Below are 24380 nucleotides of genomic sequence, written 5' to 3'. Positions count from 1 at the left end.
GGGCGCAGGGCTGCGACTGGGGCAGCTGAGCCAGGACGAGGTGTCCCAGGCGGAAGGCACCACTCTGGCCGTCTTCACCTTCCGCATTTCACGGTTAGAGGAAGGCAGCGGACGTAACAAGATCGTCCGTTCTTCTGTCATTTACACATTCACCTGAAGGGCACTCCACAGGGCGTGCTGAAGTCCCCAGGTCAGGGTCTGCGTGGGGACCCTTCTGGGACAGCGGTGCTGTGGTGAAGCGGGACTTGGCGGTCTGTGCAGCTCCAGCATGAACTGGCTGGGCCTCAGCCGAGTGACTGACCTCTCCGTGCCTCAGTGTCCCCGTGTGTGAAATTGGGGTGACAGCCGTGCTACCTCACAGTGAAATGACCACTGACAAGCTAAACACCAGCAGCTGCGCCGGTGTGCTTTCAGTCTGTTACACAGTCTACCATGGTCACGTCCTCAGGGGCAGAAGCTTTGGGCCTAGGCTTGGGGATGGAATGACCTTGGCAGTTTCCTAGACCCCACAGCACTGGGAACGTGGACATGGTTCCCGACGCTTTGTGATGAGACTCTGGCTCTCCTGAAAGATGCTGCTGTCCCATGGGGAGACCCCCTCGGAACTTCCCGCACCAGGCTCTTACCTATATTTCTAATCATACTGAGAGAAGTGGTCTATCCTCAGGGCAGCTGATGAAATAAAAGGAATTACCTGGTTGTTGTGTGGATATTAAATAGTTCAGGGTGACATGGATATTAAACTGTTTATAACGCTCAAAGGAGACACTGTTACAGCAGTACAGTTGACATAGCAAATAACGGAGGGTTTGCTTTCAGAATCAGGAACGTGCCTCTGGTCTGCATGTGCAAGGCTGAGGCTGGAAACGGACCGTGTGACTTCAGTGGCCACAGTAAAGGGCCTGTGGTTCCCAGCAGTAGCAGCATCTGGACAAAGGGAGTGAGCTGAGTGGCAGGCTGCACCTGCTGGGGTTAGGCCTTGGGGGCTCTTGCTAGTGCAGGGACAGAGGGGGCCACGTTGGGGTTCAATCCAGCCCAAATTCAGTGTCCTCGTGGTCGTCTCCATTGCTGGGCTCTGGGGGCCCGAGCCATGTTTTGTCCTCTCTGGCACAGTCTCCTAGAGTTAAACACATGGGCAGCATTTGTGGGTGGTGTGGGCAGATCAGAGTCGACCACACACGGTCTTGTAACAAACAAAACCTGGGTGCAGATCAGCACTCAGTAAGAGTCGTCATCTGGACCTAACACTCGGTTTATAGGCCCACACTCCCTCATTTGGACATCTGTAAAGGCCCCAGTTTGTTTTCTAAGCACCAGCCAGTTTCCCCCTAATCCACCGTCCTGGAGTCCATCCACTTCCAGCACCAGGTGAGGCCTGTTAGGTTGTGGTAGCTGCATCTGCCCACTCAGCCTGGAGACCTGGACACTGTCCCCGACTGTCGCAACTACTTCAGCCTGAGGCCTGGAACTTCACACTGAGGGACCCACACTCTCAGGCCAGCTCTACCCTCCTGTCACTGGTCCCCTCTGTCCCCTAGAAGCCTTGGTCTGCATGGCTCAGAGGTGGCAGGAGTGGGGGAACTGCAGGTTCCTTAGCCCCTAGATCTGCTGGACCCTGATGCAGAAAGCTGATGGGCAGCAAGTGCCCAATGACCTGGTGCATGGCCACACTCACCCACCCAGAACTACCCAGGCAGCACCTGTGGGTGGTGTAGTCATACATGGTGCAGCTTAGCAGAGCTATAAACTTAGGGCATGATCCGTGATCCTCCTGAACTGCAATGAGTGGTCCTCCAAGAACATGGGGTGCTTGGGGCAAAGGCTCAGGCACCAGCTCCCCTCTGGGCTTGGGTGTTAGGTGGTTCATCTCTGCACAGAGCCATCCACTATCACCTTGAGCAGGGTAGCGTTACCTGGTGGAGAGGCTGGAGACATGGTGCTGTCCCCAGCACTGGCAAGGCCTGGCCTGGCATCTGTCTCGTAGATCAAAGCCGGTGGCAGCTGGTCTACAGGCATGTCACTGAGTTCCTGGATCAGTGGTCGGGAGGACTCCGTGTCCTTACTTTGGACATCCGAGTCCCTCTCTGCTTCTAGTTTAAATATGTCCATGAAGGGGATCTCATGCTTCTTGAGGGTGTCTCTAGGAGTTGCGAATATATTTGAGAGGGTGTCTGCAGGTGCGCTTTCCAACACCGGGAGTGTCGCACAGTCTCCTTCTGGGTCACTGTTGTCGCTCAAGCTGGGAAGTGTTTCAATCTTTGGGAAGCATGTGTTCTATGAAAAGACAAGACAGTGGAACCTTTCTGCTTTCACAGTTGAGTCGGCCCACGTTGCTTTTTTTGCATTAGGCAAATTCTGCTTTCTAATCTAAAATCACAAAGTATTCTGTTGCCATATACAAGAACGACCCAAGAGAATGTGCAGCTCTCCACTTGCCAAGCTGGGTCTCAGGATGGACACCCCTCGGCTGGTTGCATCTGAGGCCAAAGGTCATCATAACCTGTACAACCCAAATCCGCAGCCTTCTGCAAGCCAACACCCGCCCTCCATGGGTCTCCACAGCTGCATGCTTGTCCCACTGCCAGGCAACACGCACAAGCAACAGGCCAGCCTGGCACACCCCTGGCCCCAGCCACCTGGTGGCACACTCATCAAAACCACTGTAGGCCTTGGCTCCCTGGGGTCTGTGTGTGTCTCTCTGTCCTCTGTTCCAAGGTGCACTGATGGGCAGGAATGTCTTCTGCTTCCTTCTCTGTCAGTAATGCCCAGGGGAGGGAGGGTCACCCTGGGAGAAGCCCCCACTGTGCCTCACCCATTCTCCTTCCACATTACTGTTCATACAGATGTTCACAGTGCAGACATCAAAACACGTAAGGACAGAAAAGTACACCGGGTAACTGCACAGTATACAGGGGCTACCACCTCGTAAGACTCAAGCTCAGGAAACCCTAGCAGGTCACCATGGAGCCTCACAGGAGAAACAAAAGCAGCGCCCCCCCCCCCCGTTCCCTGCTGAGGTGTACACAAGGTGGGTGGACATGGAGCTTTGCTCATGAAGAGCACGTCACTTGAGGTAAATGTGACTGTGGTGAGAAGGGAAGGGCACTGTTGTGGGGAAAGCATCCTGGTCACCTTGTCCTCGTCGCCGAGAAGTTCACAGGCATCGACATCCTCCAGGTCTGGTAGGTCCTGAAAGAGCAAAGGCCAAGTCACCTGTCACCAGGTGCGTGCAGGTAGAGCTCCAACAGGCATCATAAATCCAGTCGCACCTCCAAGTCTATGTGGGCAGAGTGAGGAGGGAAATGAAAGGGAGCCAGGGCCCGTCTCAGCCCACAGCTGCCGCTGCCCCTCAAAAGCCCCATACCCAAGACATGCTGTTACTCCAGTATCTGCAGCCAACAAATCTAAGTGAGGTTTGTCCCAGAGGACACGTGGGAGAAATTCCCAAATGTTTTCTCCACTTCACTTTGCTGTCATGGACACAGGCCGTTTAATGGGGGTGGGGTGGGAGGGGTGTAAACCAAACCTCCTTTTCCTCTGTATAAATCAGTCCTAGGACTCTAGTATAATGCATTTTGGACCTCCCCAAAGTGTGGGGCTTGTGTTTGTGTGTGTGTGTAATTTTTTTGGAGTGGTGGGGGTTTATCTTTGTCTCTGTACCAGTATGGCATGTGGGAGAAGCGGTGCCGTTCCCACACTGCACTTCCAGCCCCGTTGCCAAGTACTGGGCAAACAGACTGCCTGGCTTTCCTGGCTGTGTGACGCTGGGCAAGTTCCTTAACCTCTCTGTGCCTCCAGCCCCTCGTGTGTAAATGGAGAGGCCCCAGGTGGTGCAGTCCATTAATGTACTTGGTTACTAACTGAAAGCTTGGAGGCTCCAGTCCACCCAGAGCCCTGGCAATCGACTTGCACAAAGTCAGCCACTGAGAACCTACAGTGCATGGTTCTGCTCAGACACACGGGGTGGGGTCGACTCGGGGTCAACTAGACAGTAACTGGGTTGGTTTTAAAATGGGGACTCTACTAGCACACCTCTTAGAGTTACTGCTTCAGTCAATTAATACATGTTCAGAATAGTGCTAGGTACACAGCTAAAAAGCACTAGCTGTTACCTTGGTTCTGTACGCAGCTTTCAAATGTTAGCAGTGGTAACTGTCGGGGTTTGTTTCCTGTGTTCCAAGAACCGTTTGAACCACCACAACCCTGGAGCCCTTCTGTCAGCACTGATCCTGCTCAGCGTCACTTGTGTTGGGCCAGTGAAATTCTGTCGTTTAGGCATTTAGAAAAGAAACGCTAGCTTAGAAGGGCACTCGGGCATGGGCGGGGTACACAAAGCTGGAGCAGTGGTGGGCTGGGAGCGTCACGTCACGGTCATGTCAGCTGATGGGTGGCCGGCTGTCCAAAGGGGCACTGAGAGGCTCTGGGGATGCGCTGTGATTTTTCCCACAATTTGGGGGAAGGTGAACTGGACAGAAGTGCTCTGCAGTGTAACCTCTTTGGGGAAACCAGCCAAGAGTCCCCAGACGTGTTACGGATTGGACTGTGTCCCCCAAGACTGTGTGCTGTCAGTCCTAACCTCGACACCCGTGGTTAGAATCCCATTGGGAACAGGCTGTCTATTCGTCAGTGTGGCACGGTTCGTGTAGGGCCTATCTGGACTCAGTCTCTCTCGAGGCAAAAGGTGGGATAAGAGAGCTGCGGCCGAGCCAGGGGCAGAAGCTCCCCCGGCGTCGGCACAGAGAATGCCCTCCGAGAGCCGTATCCTCAAGTCAGATTTCTAGTCTCCTCGACGGTGAGAGAGCCGACCTCTGCTTGTTAGAGGCACCGCATGGGTACTTTGGTTGGAGCAGCTCTAGAGAACCAAGGCAACGGCGGGGCTGGAAGGGAAGCAGGCCGGAACGACCTGAACTCCAATGTGCATTTGAGGCCCGGGGGAATCTCACTGTGTGCAGACTGGGATCAGTGGGTCTGGGGCGGGCCTGGGATCTTGCGTTGCCACCAGCGCCAGGTGGCACCGTGCCCAATGCTGGGTAGTGGGGAGCTGATGATCTGTCTCTGGTCATCTGTTACTATTCCCACTGCAACTGCTTTACGTACATCAATGCAGAGCTTGTCCTTGGCCTCCAGTTCCACGGTTTCTATATCCTCGGCTCTCTCAAGTTCTGAACCAAATACCCGTTCAGCAGCCATCACGTGGGGAGTCGTGTCTAAGGAACCAAATAACGAAAGGTCGTTAGGTGTGGAGCCTTTTAGGGACGAAGGTCCAGTGGGCAAGCCAATGTGAAGATGGGTTCCACAGGCAGAGGGACAGAATCCTGAGGGGATCACAAGGCTGCCCTATGACAGAAGCCGCAGGAACCCACAGCTTAGGACAGGTTATATCCACTGAGACACGGAAGGAAAGAGCTGCCTCCTTTCCAAACTTGGGACACGAGGCTGGTGACATGGAAGGACCAGCCAGTGATCAGAATAATCAGTGACCTTGGAGAAGGCACTATGGTGGATGAGTAAGGTGCTAGAGAAGGTGGTGCTGCAATGACAGAGGTGGGAGACCGAGGCTGGAGGTCGTTTCCCAGGCCTTGCCTGGGGAGAGGGTAAGCCCACAGACCTGACCTGCCTGTCTCTTGGTCCACGCACACACCCCTGTGGCCTCCACACATGGGCCAGGGCCCAGGGCCACCTGTCATTGATCACCAGGTTGCCTGGGGAAGATGCAAACAGGCCAGGCCTCTGTTTCCTCCTCCCCAAGGCTATACCCTTGGTCCTCTCTCGGCTGTCTCTCCAGAGCATGGCTTCACTTACTGTGTCTGGGTTAAGGGCCCCACTCTGCTCCCTGTCTATGGTGCCAAGCCCCAGCAACCCACCCTGAGCAGTGCCTGAGCCTAGTCTGACTCTGAGAGCCACATCCAGGGGCCAGCTTAGAGCGAGGCAAGGACACAGGCAGAGGATGTCCATGGTCACTGTGTGTGGACAACCAACCTCCAAGGCCAGTTGCCATCTCTTCTCCACTTGGATGTCCCAGGGCTTCTCAGATTGGATAATTCTTCAGTTCTCAACGTGATGGCCCTCTGCTGCCCTCTGAAACAGCTCTTCACCCTGCAGCCCCATCCTGGTCTGGGCCAAACTAACTAAACTCCCCAAACAGCTCAAACCTTGCTCAGGTGAGGCCCACAGTGTCCCCATCTCCCACAGCCCTACGGACTGAGAATGCCCCAGGTCTGGTCACCACCACCACAGTGGGGACAGGGACCTGGGCAGTCCTGGGCTTACCTTCAGTTGGCAGGCCCCAGGGAGCTTGGTAGACCCTGTCAAGGGAGTCCCCCTGCTCTAGATCTGCACTGTCCACTACAGGAGACATGAGCCACGAGGGCTCGAAATGTGGCCAGTGTGCTCAAGGAGCTGAATTCTCAATTTCATTTCACTGTACTTGTTTCAAACCCACCAGCTGCTGCATGGAAGAAAAGACTTGGCATTCTGCTCCCATCAAGATTTAAAACAGGGCCACGCCCAATGCCATCAAGTCAATTCTGACTCACAGGGACCCTATAGGACAGAGTAGAACTGCCTCATGGGGTTTCCAAGGCTGTAACTCTTTATGGAAGCAGACTGTCTCATATTTCTCAGATGGAGTGGCAGTGAGTTCAGACCACCGACCTTTGGGTTAGCAGCTGAGCTCTTAGCTGCTGGGACACCAGGGCTGCAGTGGACATGCACGGCCCCCTGTATATTTCTCTTGGAGACCATGGATGGTGCAACTGCTTAATGTGCTCAGCTGCGAACCAACAGGCTGGAGGTTTGACTACCCATAGGGGCCTGCAGAGCCGCTTGGAAACCCAGCCACGGGAAGCCCCGCGGAGCCCAGTTCTGCGCTGACGCGTGGGCTGCCATGAGTCAGCCGGTGCCATTGCTTCTGTTTCTCTGGGACAGCTGCTCTGTGTGATGAGATCACTCAGATGCTTGGTCCCGTGAGAGCAGTGAGAGAGGACTGAAAACCAGACACCACACATCATCACCAGTGCAGTCATGGGCGTGGGGCCCTGCACTTGCCCTCACCATCCTCTGTAGCCCCCAGAGCTGGGGCCGGAGCACTGGCAGGGAGCACCCCCCCCCCCCGGCTCCTGACGCTCACACTCCCCGCCTTCCTCTGCATGTGGCCATCTCTTTCCACTGGACTCTTCTGGGAAGAGCTCGTCCTTCGCCTCGAAGCTCTCCTTAATGAACGTCTCCATTTTCTGCTGCATTTCTTGGTCTGCAGGAAGCACTTTCTTTCCTTCCTCCTCTGCACCCACTTCCTTGTTGTCATTTGGCAGCAGGGTCTCCCCTAAATGAGAGAAGTCAAAGGGTGAAGTCTGAACCAGGAGCAAGCGGTCTACGTGTCTGCCAGGGGCCCACGGGGAAGGTCTGAGGGGCAGGGGGTCTGCATGTCTACCAGGGGCCCATCAGGAAGGTCTGAGGAACGTTCCAGGAAAGCAGCCAGGGTGCAGTTACAGGAACATCTACAAGGATGCTTATCAGAGTGCTGCTTACATTGTCCAGTGACTGGAGCTCACTACCCACAAGAGGGGCTGTTGAGCACGCCCACTGAGAGGACCAGGATGGAGGTATTAGGAATATGTAAAGTTGCTAGGGGAGGTACCCTGGAGTACATAGGAGTGAAGGACCACGGTGTATAATGTCACTCTCAAATGGTTCATCAGGTAAAAAGTAAAGTGTGCTTTTGCATGTGTGTGTATGTGTAACAGATGTGTGGCAAATGGCAAACCATAAGCCATGGAATGCGGGCACCTCTAGAGGCTGGAAAAAGTAAAAGCACAGGTTCTTCCCCAACCCGCCAGCAGAAGCCGGTGCTGCCCACCCCTGACGGTAGCCCCTCAGGACCCATTTGGGACTTCTGACCTCCACAACTACAAGATGACAAACTTAGTATAGTAATTGTTATGGCAGCCATAGAAAACAAACAATCATTTATTTTGAAAAAACTGAGACTATTTTAACAAACTGTGTTTTAATTAGTGTCATGAAACTGCCCACAATTGCTGGGCTTTTTCACGGTGCCTGGCAGGTGAGTGAGACCAACTGCAGATGGATTGCAGGTAAAAGTGTATAAACAATTGAAAAGGAAAAAAAAAAAAAATCCCATAGATTAGAGCCCAGGAGTTTCCTTGCCGGGATTCCCCAAACTCAAGGGAGGACGTGGTTAGAGCACACCTTTCTCTTGGGCTTCTCTCTGCCGTCTGCGCTCCGCAGCCCGCTGCTTGATCCGCGCCAAGGCTTCGATGCTGTCCGCAATCCTCTTCTGCTCTCTGCTCTCCCACAGCTGTCTCTCCTCTTTCTCAGCTGCGTACCCTCCTCGCGCCCAGGCCTCTGCACAGGCTCTGTTGTAAGGAAGCAGAGGTTTGACTTGGCAAAGGCTAGCAATAAATTCCAAACCTTTGCTATCTGACCAAGCTTGTTAGTTTCCTCAGAATCAAATAAAGAGCACACAGGCTCTGAGACTGCAAGGTCTACAGTTAACATGCGTACCTGCTAGCCTTTAAGAAGTCAAGTGGTTTTCAAAGCCACCTTAGGTAGGCTACCAACAGCACCAGTGGCAGAAGAAAAAACAGATCATTCGGCCTTCGTCAGAATCCAACCCTTTTGTTCTTCAGAGGGCATCCTCAAGAAAGTGAACACAGCCACAGGATGGGAGAAGACCTTGTTGTTGTTGTTGTTATATGCCGTCGAGTCGGCCCCGACTCATAGTGACCCCTCCTTGGGTTTCCGAGGCAGTATCACTACGGAAGTAGGATTGCCCAACCTTCCTTCCAAGGAGTGGCTGCTGGGTTTGAACCGCCAGCCTTCTGGTTAGCAGTCAAGTGCTTTAGCCACTACGCTACCAGAGGAGAAGACATTAGAAAGCCTTATCTATAACAAGGACTTTTACCCGAAATATACAAAGAACTCATACAACTCAGTAACACAAAGAAAACACAACTCAAAAATCAGCAAAGGTTAACAGAATGAAAAGATGCCACAGACTGGGAGGAAAATGTTTACAAAACACCTATCAGATAAAGGACTTCTATCCAAAATATACAAAGAACTCCTAAAACTCAACAATAAGAAAACAAACAACCCAGTTAGAAAGTGGGCAAAAGATCAGAGTGGATGCCTCGCCAAAGAAGACGCACACGTGGCAGCTGGGCCTGCAGACAGACGCTCAGGGTGGCATGTCCTTAGGGAACTGCAGATGCAAACCACACGCTGCGTGCACACCTGTCTGACAGCTAAGACCCAAAGCACTGCCAGCATCCAAGGCTGGTGAGGGTGTGCAGCCAGCGGCGCAGCCCCATGGTGCCGCGCGGTCCAGACAGCTCAGGAGACAGTCTGGTGGCTTCTTAGGGCTAAATGGAGGCTTACTGGACGGCCCAGCAATCATGCTCCCATATGTTGACCCAAATGAGTTGAAAACTTCCATCCACACAAAAACCAACATACAAACGTTTACATACCAGCTTTATTTATAATTGACAAAAATGGGAAGCAACCAAGCTGGCCGTCAATACATAAATGTACATCTGTACAATGGAGGACTACCCAGCAGTCAGAAACAATGAGCTCCCGGGCCACGGCAAGGGACGGAAGAAGCCTAAACGCACGTAGTGCAGGACGCCAGTCTGCCAAAGGATGGAAGAAGCCTAAACGCATGTAGTGCAGGTGCTGATTCCAACCACAATACGTGACGCTAACGTTCCACCGCTTACACCCACGTATTTCTCGTGGTCCCATTAGGTCTCTTTTTTTTTTTTTTAAAGGTAGGGGGTGCTCTCCTGTTTATTAATAGTTTTAAAGTAATAGTAATAGTTTTAAAGACCCCAAACCCAGACTCTTGTAGCACGGGGTGGGGTACAGTAAGGTGAGGCAGAGGGCATGGTTCTGTGCCCGGGCTCTCAGACTGTCTGGAGGGCAGGCAGCCGGTCTGGGCTACTCCTGTTGCTCAGGTGGGGGTGGGGCAGGGAGCAGGCAGGGCACAGTTGTGCTGCTCTCAGTCCACTCCCACTCCCGCCCTCTCAGCCACCCCAGGCAGCTGCTGCCTGTGTCTCCCGCTCATGGGAGGGGAACAGCAGCCCCAGCAGGCAGACGGACGCTCTGCTCCCACCCCACCTGCCTCTTGTTCTCCTCCCACTGCCACCCTCTGGGCCGCCACTCCTGCTGCCTGTGCCTCTGGCCTCTGCCAGCAGCTCCTGCAGAAGCGGGTGCAGCAGAACGTTGTCCAACAGAAAGCGGCTCCCGTGAAGTGTAACGTGGTGTTCCCACAACGTCCAAATCACCTAACAGAACGTACCATGGCCATGAGGGAGCATCCCTGTGTATGCCATTCTGGAAAATGTCCTTTTACCTTAATGGTAGAAAGATGAAGCGTTGCCAGGAGTTTGGGGAGGTGGGGGAGGGAGGAATATGTGAAGTACAGGACATTTTCAGGGCAGTGCAATTATGCTATATGATCCTCTAATGGTGGACACGAGACATCATGCATTTGTCAAAACCCATACGACTGTCCAATGCCAAGACTGCACCTTGGTGTGAACTCTGGGTTTTAGTTAGTAATAATGAATCAGCATGGGTCCATTGATTGTAACAAATGTATCACAGGAATGTGAGATGTTAATAATAGCAGAAGCAGTGTGTAGGGTGGAGAAGGGATAAAAGGGGACGCTCTGGACCAGAAGTCTGGGGGTTCAAACCCACCAGCCACTCCTCGGAAGGAAGACTGGGCAATCTACTTCCATAGAGATACTACCTCAGAAACCCAAGGAAGGGTCACTTTGAAGTCAGATCCGACTCCAGGGTAGTGAGTTTGGGTTTTTTTTTTTTCCCCTGAACTTTTAGAAAACAATTTTTTGTAAACCTAGAACGGGTCTCAAAAATAGTCTATTAATTAAAAAAAAGGGGGGGGGGCGGAGCAAAGGATCTGCATTTACATTTCCCTAAAGGAGATACAGCAGCTCTGGTAGCGTAGTGCCTAAGGCACTTGACTGCTAACCAGAAAGCTGGCGGTTCAAACCCACCAGTCGCTCCTCGGAAGGAAGGTTGGGCAATCTACTTCTGTAGTGATACTGCCTCGGAAACCCAAGGAGGGGTCGCTGTGAGTTGGGGGCGACTCGACGGCACATAACAACAACAAAGGAGATATACAAATGGTCACTAAGCACATGAAAGAATGTTCCACATCATTAGACACCAGGGGAATGCAAGTCAAGACCATAATGAGTACGGCTTCAAACCCACCAGGAGGCTATCGTAAGAATGACAGACAATAACAAGTGGTGGCGAGGCTGTGGAGAAACTGGGACCCTCAAACGCCGCTGGTGGGAATGTCAGCTAGTCCAGGCATTTTGGAGAGCAGTTGGGCAATTCCCCAAATGAGTAAACACAGAGCTAGCATCTGACCCCGCAAGCAGTCCAGGTCAATGAGGTTTAATCCAAAGTCAGGATTCATAGCGACCTAAATTAAAGGCAGCCCACATCACTGGGTTTTTATTCAAACTTAGGATAAACAGTGACCTACATTAAAAGAAGTCCATGCTGCTGAGGTTTTATTCAAAGTTAGGATTAATAGTGACCTAAATGAAAAGGTAAACCAAAAACACAGATACACAGCAGTCCAATGGTCAATACTCCTAATACAAAAATGCTTGTACAGACCTATACGAAGAAAGCACTTCAGAAGGAAACTAGGCAGAAGCCATGAGCAGAATGTTCATTAAGGAAGAATATAAGTGGCCGGTAACGACAAAGGACGATGACCTCATCATTACCCCAAACTGCCAATTCCAAACAATAAGATACCATCTCCACCCACCGAGCAACGCGGCAAAGGTTCCCTTGTAATGGCTCTCTCTGGTGAGGTTAGAAACGGGTTCAAACCTTCTAGAAAATGAGTAGAAAATGCTTATAAGAGCTTCTGAAAATGATCAGACTACACTGTTTAACCCAGTCATACCACTCCTGGAATTCAACCCTAAGGAAAGCTGTGGTGTGATGAAAGGCTGAAAGAGGAGGACATTTGTGAAAAACCAGCTATAAAGTGGGGTCAGGAAGCAGGGCACTTCCTACCACAGACAATTACATAGCCTTCAAACTAGCTCCAAAGAACATCTGATCAAACCTGAAAACAGTAATTAGAAATGAGTGATATGAAGTGAGCTCAAACGTCAGGTGCTAAGACCTGATCAAAGGGCTCTTCTACTGCTTACCTGTCCTTGGGAAAAACAGGTCTGTCATCCAGGTATGTTAAGTGTTTTAGTTGAACAGTTACTGTCCTCCGATAATTAGGAATGTGCTTAATAACTGGGTTCCCCGTCAAGCTCAGTACACGCTGTAAGAAATAAGCCAAGCAGAGTTCATTACTAAAACATGCACTAAAATGATTAAAATACCTTATACGTCCTGTGCTCTGAGAATAAGTGAATAAAATAAATTTTCTGGAGCAAAAAGGAAGTATTGAATCCATGTCCCGGTGATTTCATCAGGGACATCAGGTGGTTCCCGTTTCTGTGCTGTGGGAAACGCCCTGAACACTGGCGGCCCCTCCTTCTCCTTCGACTCCAGATCCAAGGTCTTATTGTCCTTCCAGAACAAGATTGGAAACGTCTCCTGAGGCCTTTCCAACTGCAGTGATCGCATTAGTTTTGCTCACCAAATCTCTTTTACTGCAATTAATGTCTGAGGGTTTTCTTTCTTCTGCAGCTAGGAGCCATATTAAGAAAACATACCCAGCAGCTACACAGACAGAAACAGTGACTAAGGGGAAAAGGTGGGCAGTGCCCACTTAGCTCCACTGTCAGTGCCACTCAGGCAGAAGGCCTCTCTCCCAAGGCCCGCAGCTCTCCTTAAAGCTCTCCTTTAACACCAGGAACAGCAAAGGGATACGACCAAGTGGGGTGAACGCCAGTGTGCCTCCTGTGTACCTCTGCACCCCCACTGGCCTCTGCCTGTCTGCAGCAGTGGTGCTGGGAGGCAGCGTCCAGTCAGTTCCAGCTCATAGCAAGCCGATGTAAAGAGGATGAAACACTGCCCAGCCCGGCCCCAGCCTCACAGCCGTCACCATGCTTGAGCCCATGGTCCCAGCCACCGCGTCAGTCCCCTGGCCGAGTGCCTTCCTCTTTCTCACTGACCCTCTACTTCACCAAGTACGATGCCCTTCTCCGGGGACTGGTCCCTTCTGAAAACACGACTGAAGTACGAGACACGAAGTCTGGCCATCTTCTCTTCTAAGAAGCATTCTGGCTCTACTTCTGAGACCAATTTGTTTGTTCTTCTGGTATATTCAATATTCTTAGCCAACACCACAATTGAAAAGCATCACTTCTTCTTCAATCTTTCTTAATCCCTGTTCAGTTTTCACATGCTATGAGGTTACTGAAACACCATGGCTTGGGTCAGGCAGACCTCTGTCTTCAAAGTGACATCTTTGCTCTTTTACACATTAAAGTGGCCTTTTACAACAAATTTGCCTACTGCAATACGTCATTTGATTTCTTCATTACTTCCATGGGTGTAATTGTGGATCCACGTAAAATGAAATGCTTAATAACTTCAGTCTTTTCTCCATTATCATGATGTTGCTTACTGGTCCAGTTGTGAGGACTTTTGTTTTCTTCATGTTAAGGTGTAATCTCTAGTGAAGGCTAGTCTTTGATCTTCGGCAGTAAGTGCTTCAACTCCTTTTTACTTTCAGCAAGCAAAGTTGTGTCATCTGCCTATCAAAGGTTAGGAATGAGTCTTCCTCCAATCCTGATGCCATGTTCTTCTTCACATAGTTGAGCTTCTTGGACTCTGTAAACCAAACCAAACCCACTATCACTGAGTCAATTCCCACTGATAGCGACCACCATTGGGTTTCCAGGCCAGTAAATCTTTATGGAAGTAGATTGCCCCATCTGGTAGGTTTGAACCACCAACCTTCTGGTTAGCAGTCAAATGCTTTAGACACTGTGCCACCAGAGATCCTTGCTTGGACTCTGTCAGTAAAAAACAAAAACCAAACTCACTGCTGTCGGGTCGGATCCAATCCATAGCACCCCCTCCTTGCGTTTCTGAGGTGGTATCACTACAGAAGTAGATTGCCCAACCTTCCTTCCGAGGAGTGGCTAGTGGGTTTGAACCACCAGCCTTCTGGTTAGCAGTCACAAAGCCTTAGGCACTATGCTACCAGAGCTCCTGTAGTTCTCCTTAAATATTTATCACCTCCTCTCCTGTTCCAAGAAGCTCAAAGCAGGTGAACGGTTAAGAAGACAGGTGGGCAAATAGCTTTAAAGTCTGTTTTCCTAGAATGGCTTAGTATTTTTAATATCTAAAGTAGTTTTTGTCATTGGAGAAAATAAATATGTTCTGCACTAGTTAGTTTAGCATTTCCCAAGCTTCATTCGCCAGCACCACCATTTCTTCCTGTCTTTTGAGTGACCTGCCAAGGGCAGGGGGTAGGTGGTGGGAGCAGTATGCCCCTGGGACAGGCAATAAAGGGGGCATCTTGTGAGTAGAGATTTTAAAAGCAGTCACAAAACAACAGACTGCTTTCCGTCACTGTTATCATCGTAGCATTATCATTATCATTATTATTACGACTCCAGAGTGTCCCTCCGCAACCCCTCAGCCGCCCCTTCACCCTGCACGTCCTTGGGAGTCCCCGGGTGTTGCAAACAGGTAATGTATCCGCTGCTAAAAGAAAGGCAAGTCTAGAGGTTCCAGTCCAGCCAGAGACACCTCGGAAGAAAGGTCTGGCCATTTACTTTGAAAAAATCAGCCACTGGAAACCCCGTGGGGCACAGTCATATGGTGACAAGCGTGGGGCCACTGGGACTGGGCACTGACTTGGTGGCAGGTGGTGTCTGTCACAGATGCACACTGAGCTCCTTGTGTGTGATGACATGACATCTAACATTTCTCTTAGGATACTCCAGCTAAAAACACTAAGAGGAAAGAAGTGGGAAAGAAAAAGACAATGAAGGAAGGAGGGGAGAGAGAGATCTGATATTGAATAACATAAAGTTAGTGAGGTCATCATCCTCATTTTACCAAGTCGGGCACACTCTCCAGCACGCTCAGGATCTTTGGGTCGCTCAGCTTATTGTGGGAGAGGTCAAGGACGCAGAGTTTCATGCAGGCCTTCAGATGCTCAATGTCTTCCACGCTCTCCAGACAGTTGTGCGCTATCTGTAGTGTGTTCAGGACTGGAAGGCAGGCTGGAAGGTGAGGTCAGCAGAGGTCAGCAACCAAGGCGTGAAAACCATCCACCTATGGTATTCATTTCTAAAACCTCCCCCAGGGAAAAGGGACGGACTGTTGACAAGTCAATTCCAACTCCTAGTGACCCCACAGGACAAAGTAGAACTGCCCCTGAAGGCTTCCAAGGCTGTCAATCTTTGGGAAAGCAGACTCCCTCATCTCCCTCCTGTGGAGCAGTTGGTGGGTTTGAACCGCCAACCTTTCGGGTAGCAGCCAAATGCTTTAACCACTACTCCACCAAGGCTCCTTAGTGATGGACATAAGGGCTCATTAAAAGACCCCTCGCTGGACGTTGGTACCGAGGTTTTCAATAGTCTTGATGTAATTGTTGCTGAGGTTAAGAGCATCCAGTTTCTGCAGCGGCTCTAGGTTTTCGATTTTGTGAATCAAGTTCACTTGCAGGAAGAGGCACCGCAACTCAGTCTGGGCAGCCAGGTTCTCGATTTTCTGGATCCCGTTGCACTCCAGCCACAGACAGCGCAGTCCCGTGTATTCTTCCAAGTTCTCGATGCGGTCAAAGCCTGGGGACAAGGACAGGGCATCGGTTAGGCCCCAACATGCACACTGCACACACGGCCACCCTTGTTCTGGCGCAACGGTTAAAGTGCTAACCTGAAAGGTCAGTGGTTTGAACCTGCCAGTCACTCTGCGGGAGAGAGAGATGAGGCTGTCTGCTTCCATTAAGATTTAAAGCCTTGGAAACACTTGCCATTTGTTTAAGTCCTTCATGCCCCCGGTTAGCTTTATTCCTAGATATTTTATTCTCTTCACTGCTATTGTAAATGGAATTGTTTCCCTAATTTCCCTTTCAGATTTCTCCTTGCCGGTGGATAGAAACCCAACTTATTATTGTTTGCTGACCTTATACCCTGCAACTTTGCTAAATTCCTCTATTAGCTCCCAATGTTTCTTTGTGGTCTGTTTGGGATGTTCTGTGTATAGGATCATATCATCTGTGAATAATTTTATTCCTTCCTTTCCAGTCTACAGATCTTTTATTTCTTTTTATCTTATTGTTACGGCTTGGACTTCTACTGCAATACTGATTGGAAGTGGTAATAGTAGGCACCTTTGTCTTGTTCTAAATTTCAGCTGGAAAGCTCTCAGTCTTTCCCCATTGAGTATAGTATTGGCTATTGGCTTCTCATACACGCCCTGAATCACACAGTGGAATTTCCTTACTATTTCAACATTCTTCACTATTTTTATCAAGAAAGGGTGTTGGATTTGATCAAAGGCTCGTTTTTTTTTTTTTTTTTTTTGCATCCATAGAGACGATCACACGGTTCTTTTCCTTTGTTCTATTGATGTGGTGTGTTTTGCTGATTGAATTTCTAATGTTGAACCATCCCTGCATTCCTACAATAAATCCTGGTCGGTCATGGTATATGACTCTCTTAACAAAGCTGTTTTGATTCTTTTGCTAGTATTTTATTGAGAATTTTTGCATCTATATTCACATGTGATACTTGCCTGTAGTTTTTTATTCTTGTGGTGTCTTTGTCTGGTTTGGGTATCAGGGTTAAATTTGCTTCACAGAATGAATTAGGAACTATTCTTTCATTATCTTTTGGAAGAGTTTAAACAGTATTGGTGTGAATTCTTCTCAAATTTTTGGTAGAATTCCTCAGAGAAGCTATCTGGTCCAATGTACATGATACATATAACTCACTGCCGTCAAGTCGAATCCAACTCACAGCAACCCCTCCTTGTTTTTCTGAGGTGATATCACTACAGAAGTAGATTGCGCAACCTTCCTTCCAAGGAGTGGCTGGTGGGTTTGAACTGCCAGCCTTTTGGTTAGCAGTCAAATGCCTTAGGCACTACATCACATGTACATATGTGTGTGTGTGTGTATACCAAAAAAACCCAACTCAATGTCTTCAAGTCAATTCCAACTCATACCAACCCCTATTGGGTTTCCAAGGCAGTAAATCTTTATGGAAGTAGATTGCCCTGTCTTCCTTCCATGGAGCAGCTGGTGGGTCTGGACTACCAACCTCTGGTTAACAGTCAAACGCCTTAGGCACAGCACCACCAGAGCTCCACACACATACACACAGTTTTTGGTGAAACTGGACATGGCATGTTAGGTTCCCACTTCAAAATTTCCACACAAATTGTTCCATGATGTTACATTTCCCACAATGTGTCAACAACCTCTTTAATAGTGTTGTTTCCTTCCTTTCCAATTTCTAGGGAAATCCTAGTTACCCTGTCCCTTATCTAAGCATCTTAGCTTTTGAGAAATTGTTGACCTTTTGATCACACACTGTTGTTTTTTAAGTAGAGTTGGTACTTACTTATATTTGTGGGAAATGTCCTTTCCTTCGTGTGCCACTCTGCTGTTTTGCTAAAAGGGGATTGCAGGGAATAGACTCGATTCTAGGTTGAAAGAAGTGTCTCAGGGCGACAGTTTCAGGGGATCCTCTGTTCTATGTCAGGGCATTTTCCTTGTTTCTGATCTGATTCGCTGTCCTCACTTGTTATGGGTCCATTGACACTTTCTATTTCCTCCTAAGTCAGTTTGGGTAGGTTGTGGGCTTCTAAGAATCTGCCCATCTCATCTAGGTTACCCAGCTTGCTGCTTTACCGTTTTTCATAATATTCTGTAATAATTCGCTTTATTTCTGTTAGGTCACTCATAATATCCACTCTTTCATTTTCTATTTTGGTTATTCGCAACTTTTCTTTTCTTTGTCAATCTAGCTAAAGGTTTGTCAATTTTATTGATCTTTGACAGAGAACCAAATTCTACTTTTATTGATTCTTTATATTGTTTTTCTATTTTCAATTTTAATTATTTCTGCTCTGATATTTTTTTTAACAAAAAATTTTAGAATTTTTTATTCTTATTTGGGTGAAAGTTTACAGAGCATATTCACTTTCCACGCAGCAGTTTATATACATTTTGTGTCATGACATGACTGCAATTCTCCACAATATAACAGCTCTCTTCCCACTTCCTTCCCATAGTTACCTCTTCCCTGTGTCCTTTCCTCCCATGCACTCCCGCCCCCTAAGCTGTCTCCCTGTGCAAACACTGTTCTTCAGTTCTCCAGTGATTGCTCGCTCCAAGGGGTGCATCTACCTGATGTAACTATTCACCCCATATGCCTGCCTATTGTTTGGCTGGAAGCCACAAGAGTGAGTTCAATTCCAGACCTGAAGGGTAGCTAGGGGCCATAGCCTCAGGGGTCTCACCAGGCTCTATCAGACCAGCAAACCTGGCCTTTTATTATGATTTTGAGTTTCATTCCACATTGTTCTCCCATTGTATCTGGGATGTCCTGCACTGATCCCCTTTCAAGTGGTTGACAGTGGTAGCCGGGCACCATCTAACTCTTTTGGTCTCATGGTCATACAGGCTGAGGATCGCATGGTGTACTATACTATTCCTTTGGACTAATTGTTTCCATATGTCTTTGGTTTTCTTCATTCTTTGCTTTGGAGGAGGAGAGACCCATCGTTGCATCTAGATGGCTGCTTGCAAGCTTTTAAGATCCCAGTCACTACTCACCAAAGTAGGATCTGGAACAATATTTTTGTGTAGCATGTTCTGCCAACTGAGCTTGATGTCCCCTGCAACCATGGTCCCGAGCTCCCTCTGGGACTGCTCTGATCTTTGTTATTTCCTTTCTTCCGGTAGGTTTAGGCATAGTTTGCTCTTCTGTTTCTAGTTCCTGGAGTTATTGAGTTAGGCTGTTAATTTGAGCTCTTTCTTCTTTTTTATGTAGGCATTTATCGCTATAAATTTCCCTTAGAGTACTGCCTTTGCTGCATCCCATAAGTTGTGGTTTGTACTTTCATTTTCGTTTGATCTTAAGAAACTTGTGACATCTCTTTTGATTTCTTCCTTGACCCATTAGTACTTTAATGTGTGTTGGTTAATTTCCGTATGTTTGTGTGTTTTCCAGGTTTTTTCTGTTACTGGTTTCTAGCTTCACTCTGTAGTAGTCAGAGAAAATACTTTGTATGATTTCAATCTTTTGAAATGTATCAAAGTCTTGCTTTGTGACCTAAAATGTGCTCCTGGTGAATGATCCATGTGCACGGGAGTAGAATGTATATTGTGCTATTTTGGGGTGGAGTATCTATATGTCTGTTAAGTCTAGCTGGTTTACAGTGTCATTCAGGGCCTCTGTTGTGGATCTTCTTTCTAGATGTCCTGTCTCATATTGAAAGTGGTGTATGGAACTATTATATCATAGTACTATCTCCTTCTCCCTCCAAGTCTCTCAGTACTCTTAAGTATCTTTTAACCTGCAGTCTCTGTGCCTCTCTGTCTCTTTCTTCCCTCGCAATTTTTTGTTGTTATTAAAGAACTTTGGACATCTGTCCATGAGGATGTCCTACAGTCTGGGTTTTCTCAGGGCCTTGCCCTCTCTCTAGCTCTCACTCTGTCCCGCCCCTTCACTGTCCAGCACTGTTAACTCCATCTCCAATTCACTCCTCATTATAGTCTAGTCCCTTCTTGGTTCTGCCATTACTGAAACCACCTGGCCAAGATCTCCAGTGACACCCTAATTGCTAAGTCCTACTTTCATCTTCTCTGTAGTTGACTATTCAGAGGTATATGACCTGGTGGGCCATGCCCTTCACTTTCCAATTTCTAAACTGTAGTCGGGCAAGACATTTTCTTCAAAGCAATATTATTGTTTTTCCATAGGTCTCCACTAATATCTGAAATAGCTACTTCCCTATTATCAGAGAGCTCCTGATAGTTCCTGAGACTAGCCTGTGTTGCACTAACATCTTTCCACTGAGTGTGAAGCATCTCTTCCCACACATGTCCTTACCTTTGAAGTGTAAATACAGCGTGTCATTCAGGGCAGGGGTAATGTAAAGCTTATGTTGCTTGCAGAGTTTTTGTAAGACACTTTTAGTCATTCTGTTAAATTGAGAAACATGAACAAGACATTATTTGTCAGCTGTAAAATATATTCCCAAAATTCTTAACCACATCCTCTTCTTCCAAAAATTCCATGGCATTCTACATGGCATTCTATTGCATCTAGATGGCCACTTGCAAGCTTTTAAGATTCCAGTCACTACTCACCTGGTAACTAATTTAAATTCCCCTTCACCTCCTTTTTTTTTTTTTAATAGCTTTTAGAGCCTCTTCAATGTTATTACTTTCAGCATTCTTAAAAGTTAAATGCATGTTCTAATAAAAATACTTTTAATGGTGTTATCAAGAACCACTGATGTTTTTCTCTGAGGCCTGGCAGTAAATTTAATTGAACGTGGTGAGTCGTGTAACAGAGACACTGCCGTCCTGGCTCTGCTCTTTAATGACTCGCCAACACTGGGCAGGCTATCTCATCTCCATCTGCCCCCATTTCCTCATCGGTAGAAGGGGGCTAGCACTATGGGGCTAGCTCGGGAATGTGTGATGTAACTGCAGTGCGCCCACGTACCTGGGGCTGTGGTCATCCTTGTCATCTCGTGGGTGGGCTGAGCAACTGTGTGACCTGCCATCACCAGCTCGTTTCTGCTCACTTTGGGAGGATGTGTCAGCAGGACTCACACATGTTTCCTTGGGCTCGATGGTTTCTGTAAAATAAAAGAGAGTGGCTCTGTAGAGATAAAAAGATATAAAACTTTTTCCCAGAATTCAATTTGATTAATAGCTCTTTCTGCTTTTAGGGCGGTGGTGGTTGTTGTTAGGGACTTTTGAGTCAATTTCTACCGAACTTGGACTATCCCATAAGGTTTTCAAGGCTCTGCTGTCTATGGGAGCAGATTGCCAGTTCTTTCTCAGGCAGAGTTGCTGGCTGGGTTTTAACCAACAAACTTTTAGTCAGCAGCCAATCATTTAACAATTGCACAACCAGGGCTCCCTTTAGTATAGTCCTGTATGACAATTTTTTTTTTACTTTTTTTTTTTTTATTAGGATTTGGGTGAAGATTTACAGAGTAAATTCACTTTTCATACAGCAGTTCACATATACTTTGTCTCATGTCATTGACCAAAATTTACAATGCAGCAGCTCCCCTCCCACTTCCTCCCCATAGTTACCTCCTCCCAGTGTCCATCCCTTCATACTCTTCGAGAGGCCCATTGTCTGCCAACCCTGTATATGATCTTGGATACACTCTCCATTTAGACATACATAATTGTTTAGCTTGTTCACCCATCAATCCTTCCCTATACCCATGTTTGCTTTCATTGACAACTCAGTATTGTATTTACAAAGGGGTTCATATTTGTTGTTTGTACTGCCCATGTAACTCTCTCTGTCGTTCTCATCCTCAATGCTGCCATATTGGTCACTCACATTTGGTACATTGCCCTTCTCTTCACCCAAATCAATATTTATCTCTATCTATCTAACAGCATTCCCTCCCCTTCCCTCCCACCCCTGGTAACCAACAAAGAAAATGTCCTCCAATATATAAACCTTCTGTATGACAATTTTTAACGCATTGGTAAGGACCACGGAAATTTCTCTTTGGGTATTTTCTCTATAGAAACCCTTGCACAAGTGTACCAGAAAGTGTGCACAAAGGTATTTGTTTCTACATTGTTGCTAACAGCAAACAACAGTTAGTAACTCAAATTCATTCACAGGGGCAGGTGAAATAAAGCATGCTATGCAGATTCAAGGGATGACTATTCTGCCTAAAAAAATACACTAGCGCTACATTGATCCACATGGATAGCTCTCAGAAACATGTTGAGTGGAAAAATGCAAATTTCATAGTAAGCATAGAATACTGTCAATTAAAAAGGTACCAGGCAATGCTATGTATTGCTTAAGGAATCATAATATGTGTACAGAGAAGTGACTGAAAGGATCCACACCAAATTCAAGATAGCTGCTTGCAGGTGGAGGAAGGAGAAGGGTTGGGGACAAGGAATGGCAGACAAAGGGAACATTAACTTTATCCACAATGTTTTCTTTCTTTCATTACAAAAGACTTCATGTCAATAAGATAGACTGTTAATTACCTTCAAATCTAGGTGGTAATACGTGGGTGTTATATCTTTCACTGCTCTTTTTCATTAAAAAAAAAAAAAAATTCCTCAAAAGAAAAACCACCCAGAAATAAAAGGAACACAGTAGACGTTTCTTTGGCAAAAAGCAAATGAGGGTATTCAGATGTGCTGAACGCATTCAGGGCTGTTGGCTGCTGCTCTGTTATCGTGGTCTGTTGAACAGATGAAAACACGCCCTGGGTGGGGACCATTTTAAACCTATCTATTCCCCACTGCATTCATCGCACAGCCACAAGAGGCACTAGATAAGTGTTTGTGGAATAAACTGCTCAATATATATTTAATTAATGGTTGATTACACAGGCAACAAGTTGTTGCCAGGTGCCATCCAATGCATTCTGATTCATAGCAACCTTAAGTGTAACAGAACGAAAGCCGTGGGTCCTGCACCACCCCCACAGTCATTGTTACATTTGAGCCCATTGTTACAGCCACTATCAATCCATAGGTTGAGATCCTTCCTCTTTTTCGCTGACCCTCTATAATAACAAGGTAATAACAACACAAGCTACTATTTAATGGCCTACTATGTGCCAACAACGTTCACACCAGTGCTCACATCACCCTGTAAGCCAGGCCTAATGATCCCTGCTTGCAGATGAGAGACTGAGGCTCAGAGAGGTTAAGCTCTGCATCAACAGCCACAAAGCTCCAAGCTGAGAGTTGGAGTCTGAACCCAACATTGCCTGGCTCTGAAGCCTTTGTCTTTCCAGTGAGAAATGCTGCTTCCCTCTGGCTTCTCAGTAAGGGTCTGCCCGGACAGTAGGTGCTCAAGATAGATTTCTTGACGAGGTTTGAAAAATGAAACGCCAATCAACTAGCTTCCTTATCTGGGCATTCAAAGGTTCCACGCTGAGCCCCTACCAAGTGAGATTGGGGGCTGCAGCATCTCCGCCAAGCCCGTTCTGGGAAACTCTGGTGAGGGTGCCACACTGAGCCCAGCATCACCAGCTCTTCACTGTCTCTCTACCATGTGTCAGGCACTGCACTGGGCACCAGGAATTCAGTCCAGATTCCTGCCCTCACATAGCCTGCAGTCTGGAGGGGGAGATCTTTTGACACCAACTAAGGGATAAATTCAAAACATAAAAAAGTGTGGGGCCAGGAGGGGAGCTGGTGTGTTAGGTGAAGACTTGGGCCCTGGAGTCAGATTGTCCAGGTTGGAGTCTGTATCAACGACTTGGTGGTGGCGTTGTAGGGTGTCCTGAGTTGGTTCCAAATCATAGTGACTCCACGTGACAGAGTAGAACTGCCTCTTCGAGTTTTCGTAGCTGGAATCTTTAAAGAACCAGATTACCAGGCCTTTCTCTCGCAGAGCTGCTGGGTGGGTTTGAACCACCCAACTTTCCGTGAGCAGCCTCACTTAATCGTTTCGTCACCAGGGCTCCTTCTGTCCCATGACTAGACGAGGGTAATCTGCAGCAAGCTTATAACCTCTTTACCGTTTTCATTTCCTTTTCTGTGAGAAACGGGGAGAGCAGTGCCTGCTGCAGAGCGTTGGTGTACGGCTCAAAGGCGGCAAGCGCTTGGCACCTGCTGTTTAGTAAGTATCAGCTGCTACTGTTACTGTTTTATTTTTGGCTCTGAAGATATGAGGTATGTGGTGTCGGAAGAAGACTGAAGCGCCCCGTCGCGGCGGCCCTCGTCCCTCTTTCCCTCCCCGGGGAGGCGGTTAGCACCTTCCTTGGGGCTCCCTTGGCCTGCGCTCTCGTGGTCCCCCGCAGACGCCTCCCCGCCGGGTTCCACGGCGCAGTTCTGCTCCGCTCCCCGGCCTGCCGCTGGTTCCCAGACCTCGGGGTGCATGTTTATTCCTCTAACACGGAACACTTTGTTCCGCTGGGGCTCTGAGGCCTCAGCGCCTCCCGGAACGCCCGGGTTTCCTTCCTCGCCGGCCACTCGCGTTAGAGGCAGCGGCTACCCAACGCTTTCCTGGTCTCCGTGGCAACCCCCGTGCGCGCACGCGCACTACTGGCCAGCGTGCCGGGGACGCCGGGGGCGGGCCCTGCGACGGCTCCGCCCCTGGCGCGTGCGCGGGTCACGTAGGGGCGTGCCCGGCGGCTGCTGCGGCGACGGTGACGGGGGCGGTGGCCGCGCGGGGTTGTCGGGACCC

At 48.5% G+C, this 24380-nt stretch overlaps 1 protein-coding gene across 1 annotated transcript; it reads right to left on the bottom strand.

The window, feature by feature from the left end:
* Positions 1 to 1748: 1748 nt before the first annotated feature.
* On the bottom strand, positions 1749 to 24073 carry DNAAF1 (dynein axonemal assembly factor 1). The gene is given in 14 exon segments (XM_042780726.1): positions 1749 to 1816; positions 1819 to 1887; positions 1890 to 2274; positions 3133 to 3189; positions 5098 to 5207; positions 7054 to 7111; positions 7113 to 7321; positions 8209 to 8375; positions 12237 to 12358; positions 15058 to 15224; positions 15567 to 15788; positions 20067 to 20158; positions 20688 to 20823; positions 23950 to 24073. Coding segments are annotated over 14 exon segments (1986 nt in total).
* Positions 24074 to 24380: the final 307 nt, after the last annotated feature.

Source organism: Orycteropus afer, unplaced genomic scaffold, assembly GCF_000298275.1.
Source record: "Orycteropus afer afer isolate SDZICR_OR568_19922 unplaced genomic scaffold, OryAfe1.0 scaffold00057, whole genome shotgun sequence".
NCBI lineage: Eukaryota > Metazoa > Chordata > Mammalia > Tubulidentata > Orycteropodidae > Orycteropus > Orycteropus afer.
Note: the sequence above shows the minus strand (reverse complement) of the source record. Positions and strands in the feature narration are given on the sequence as shown.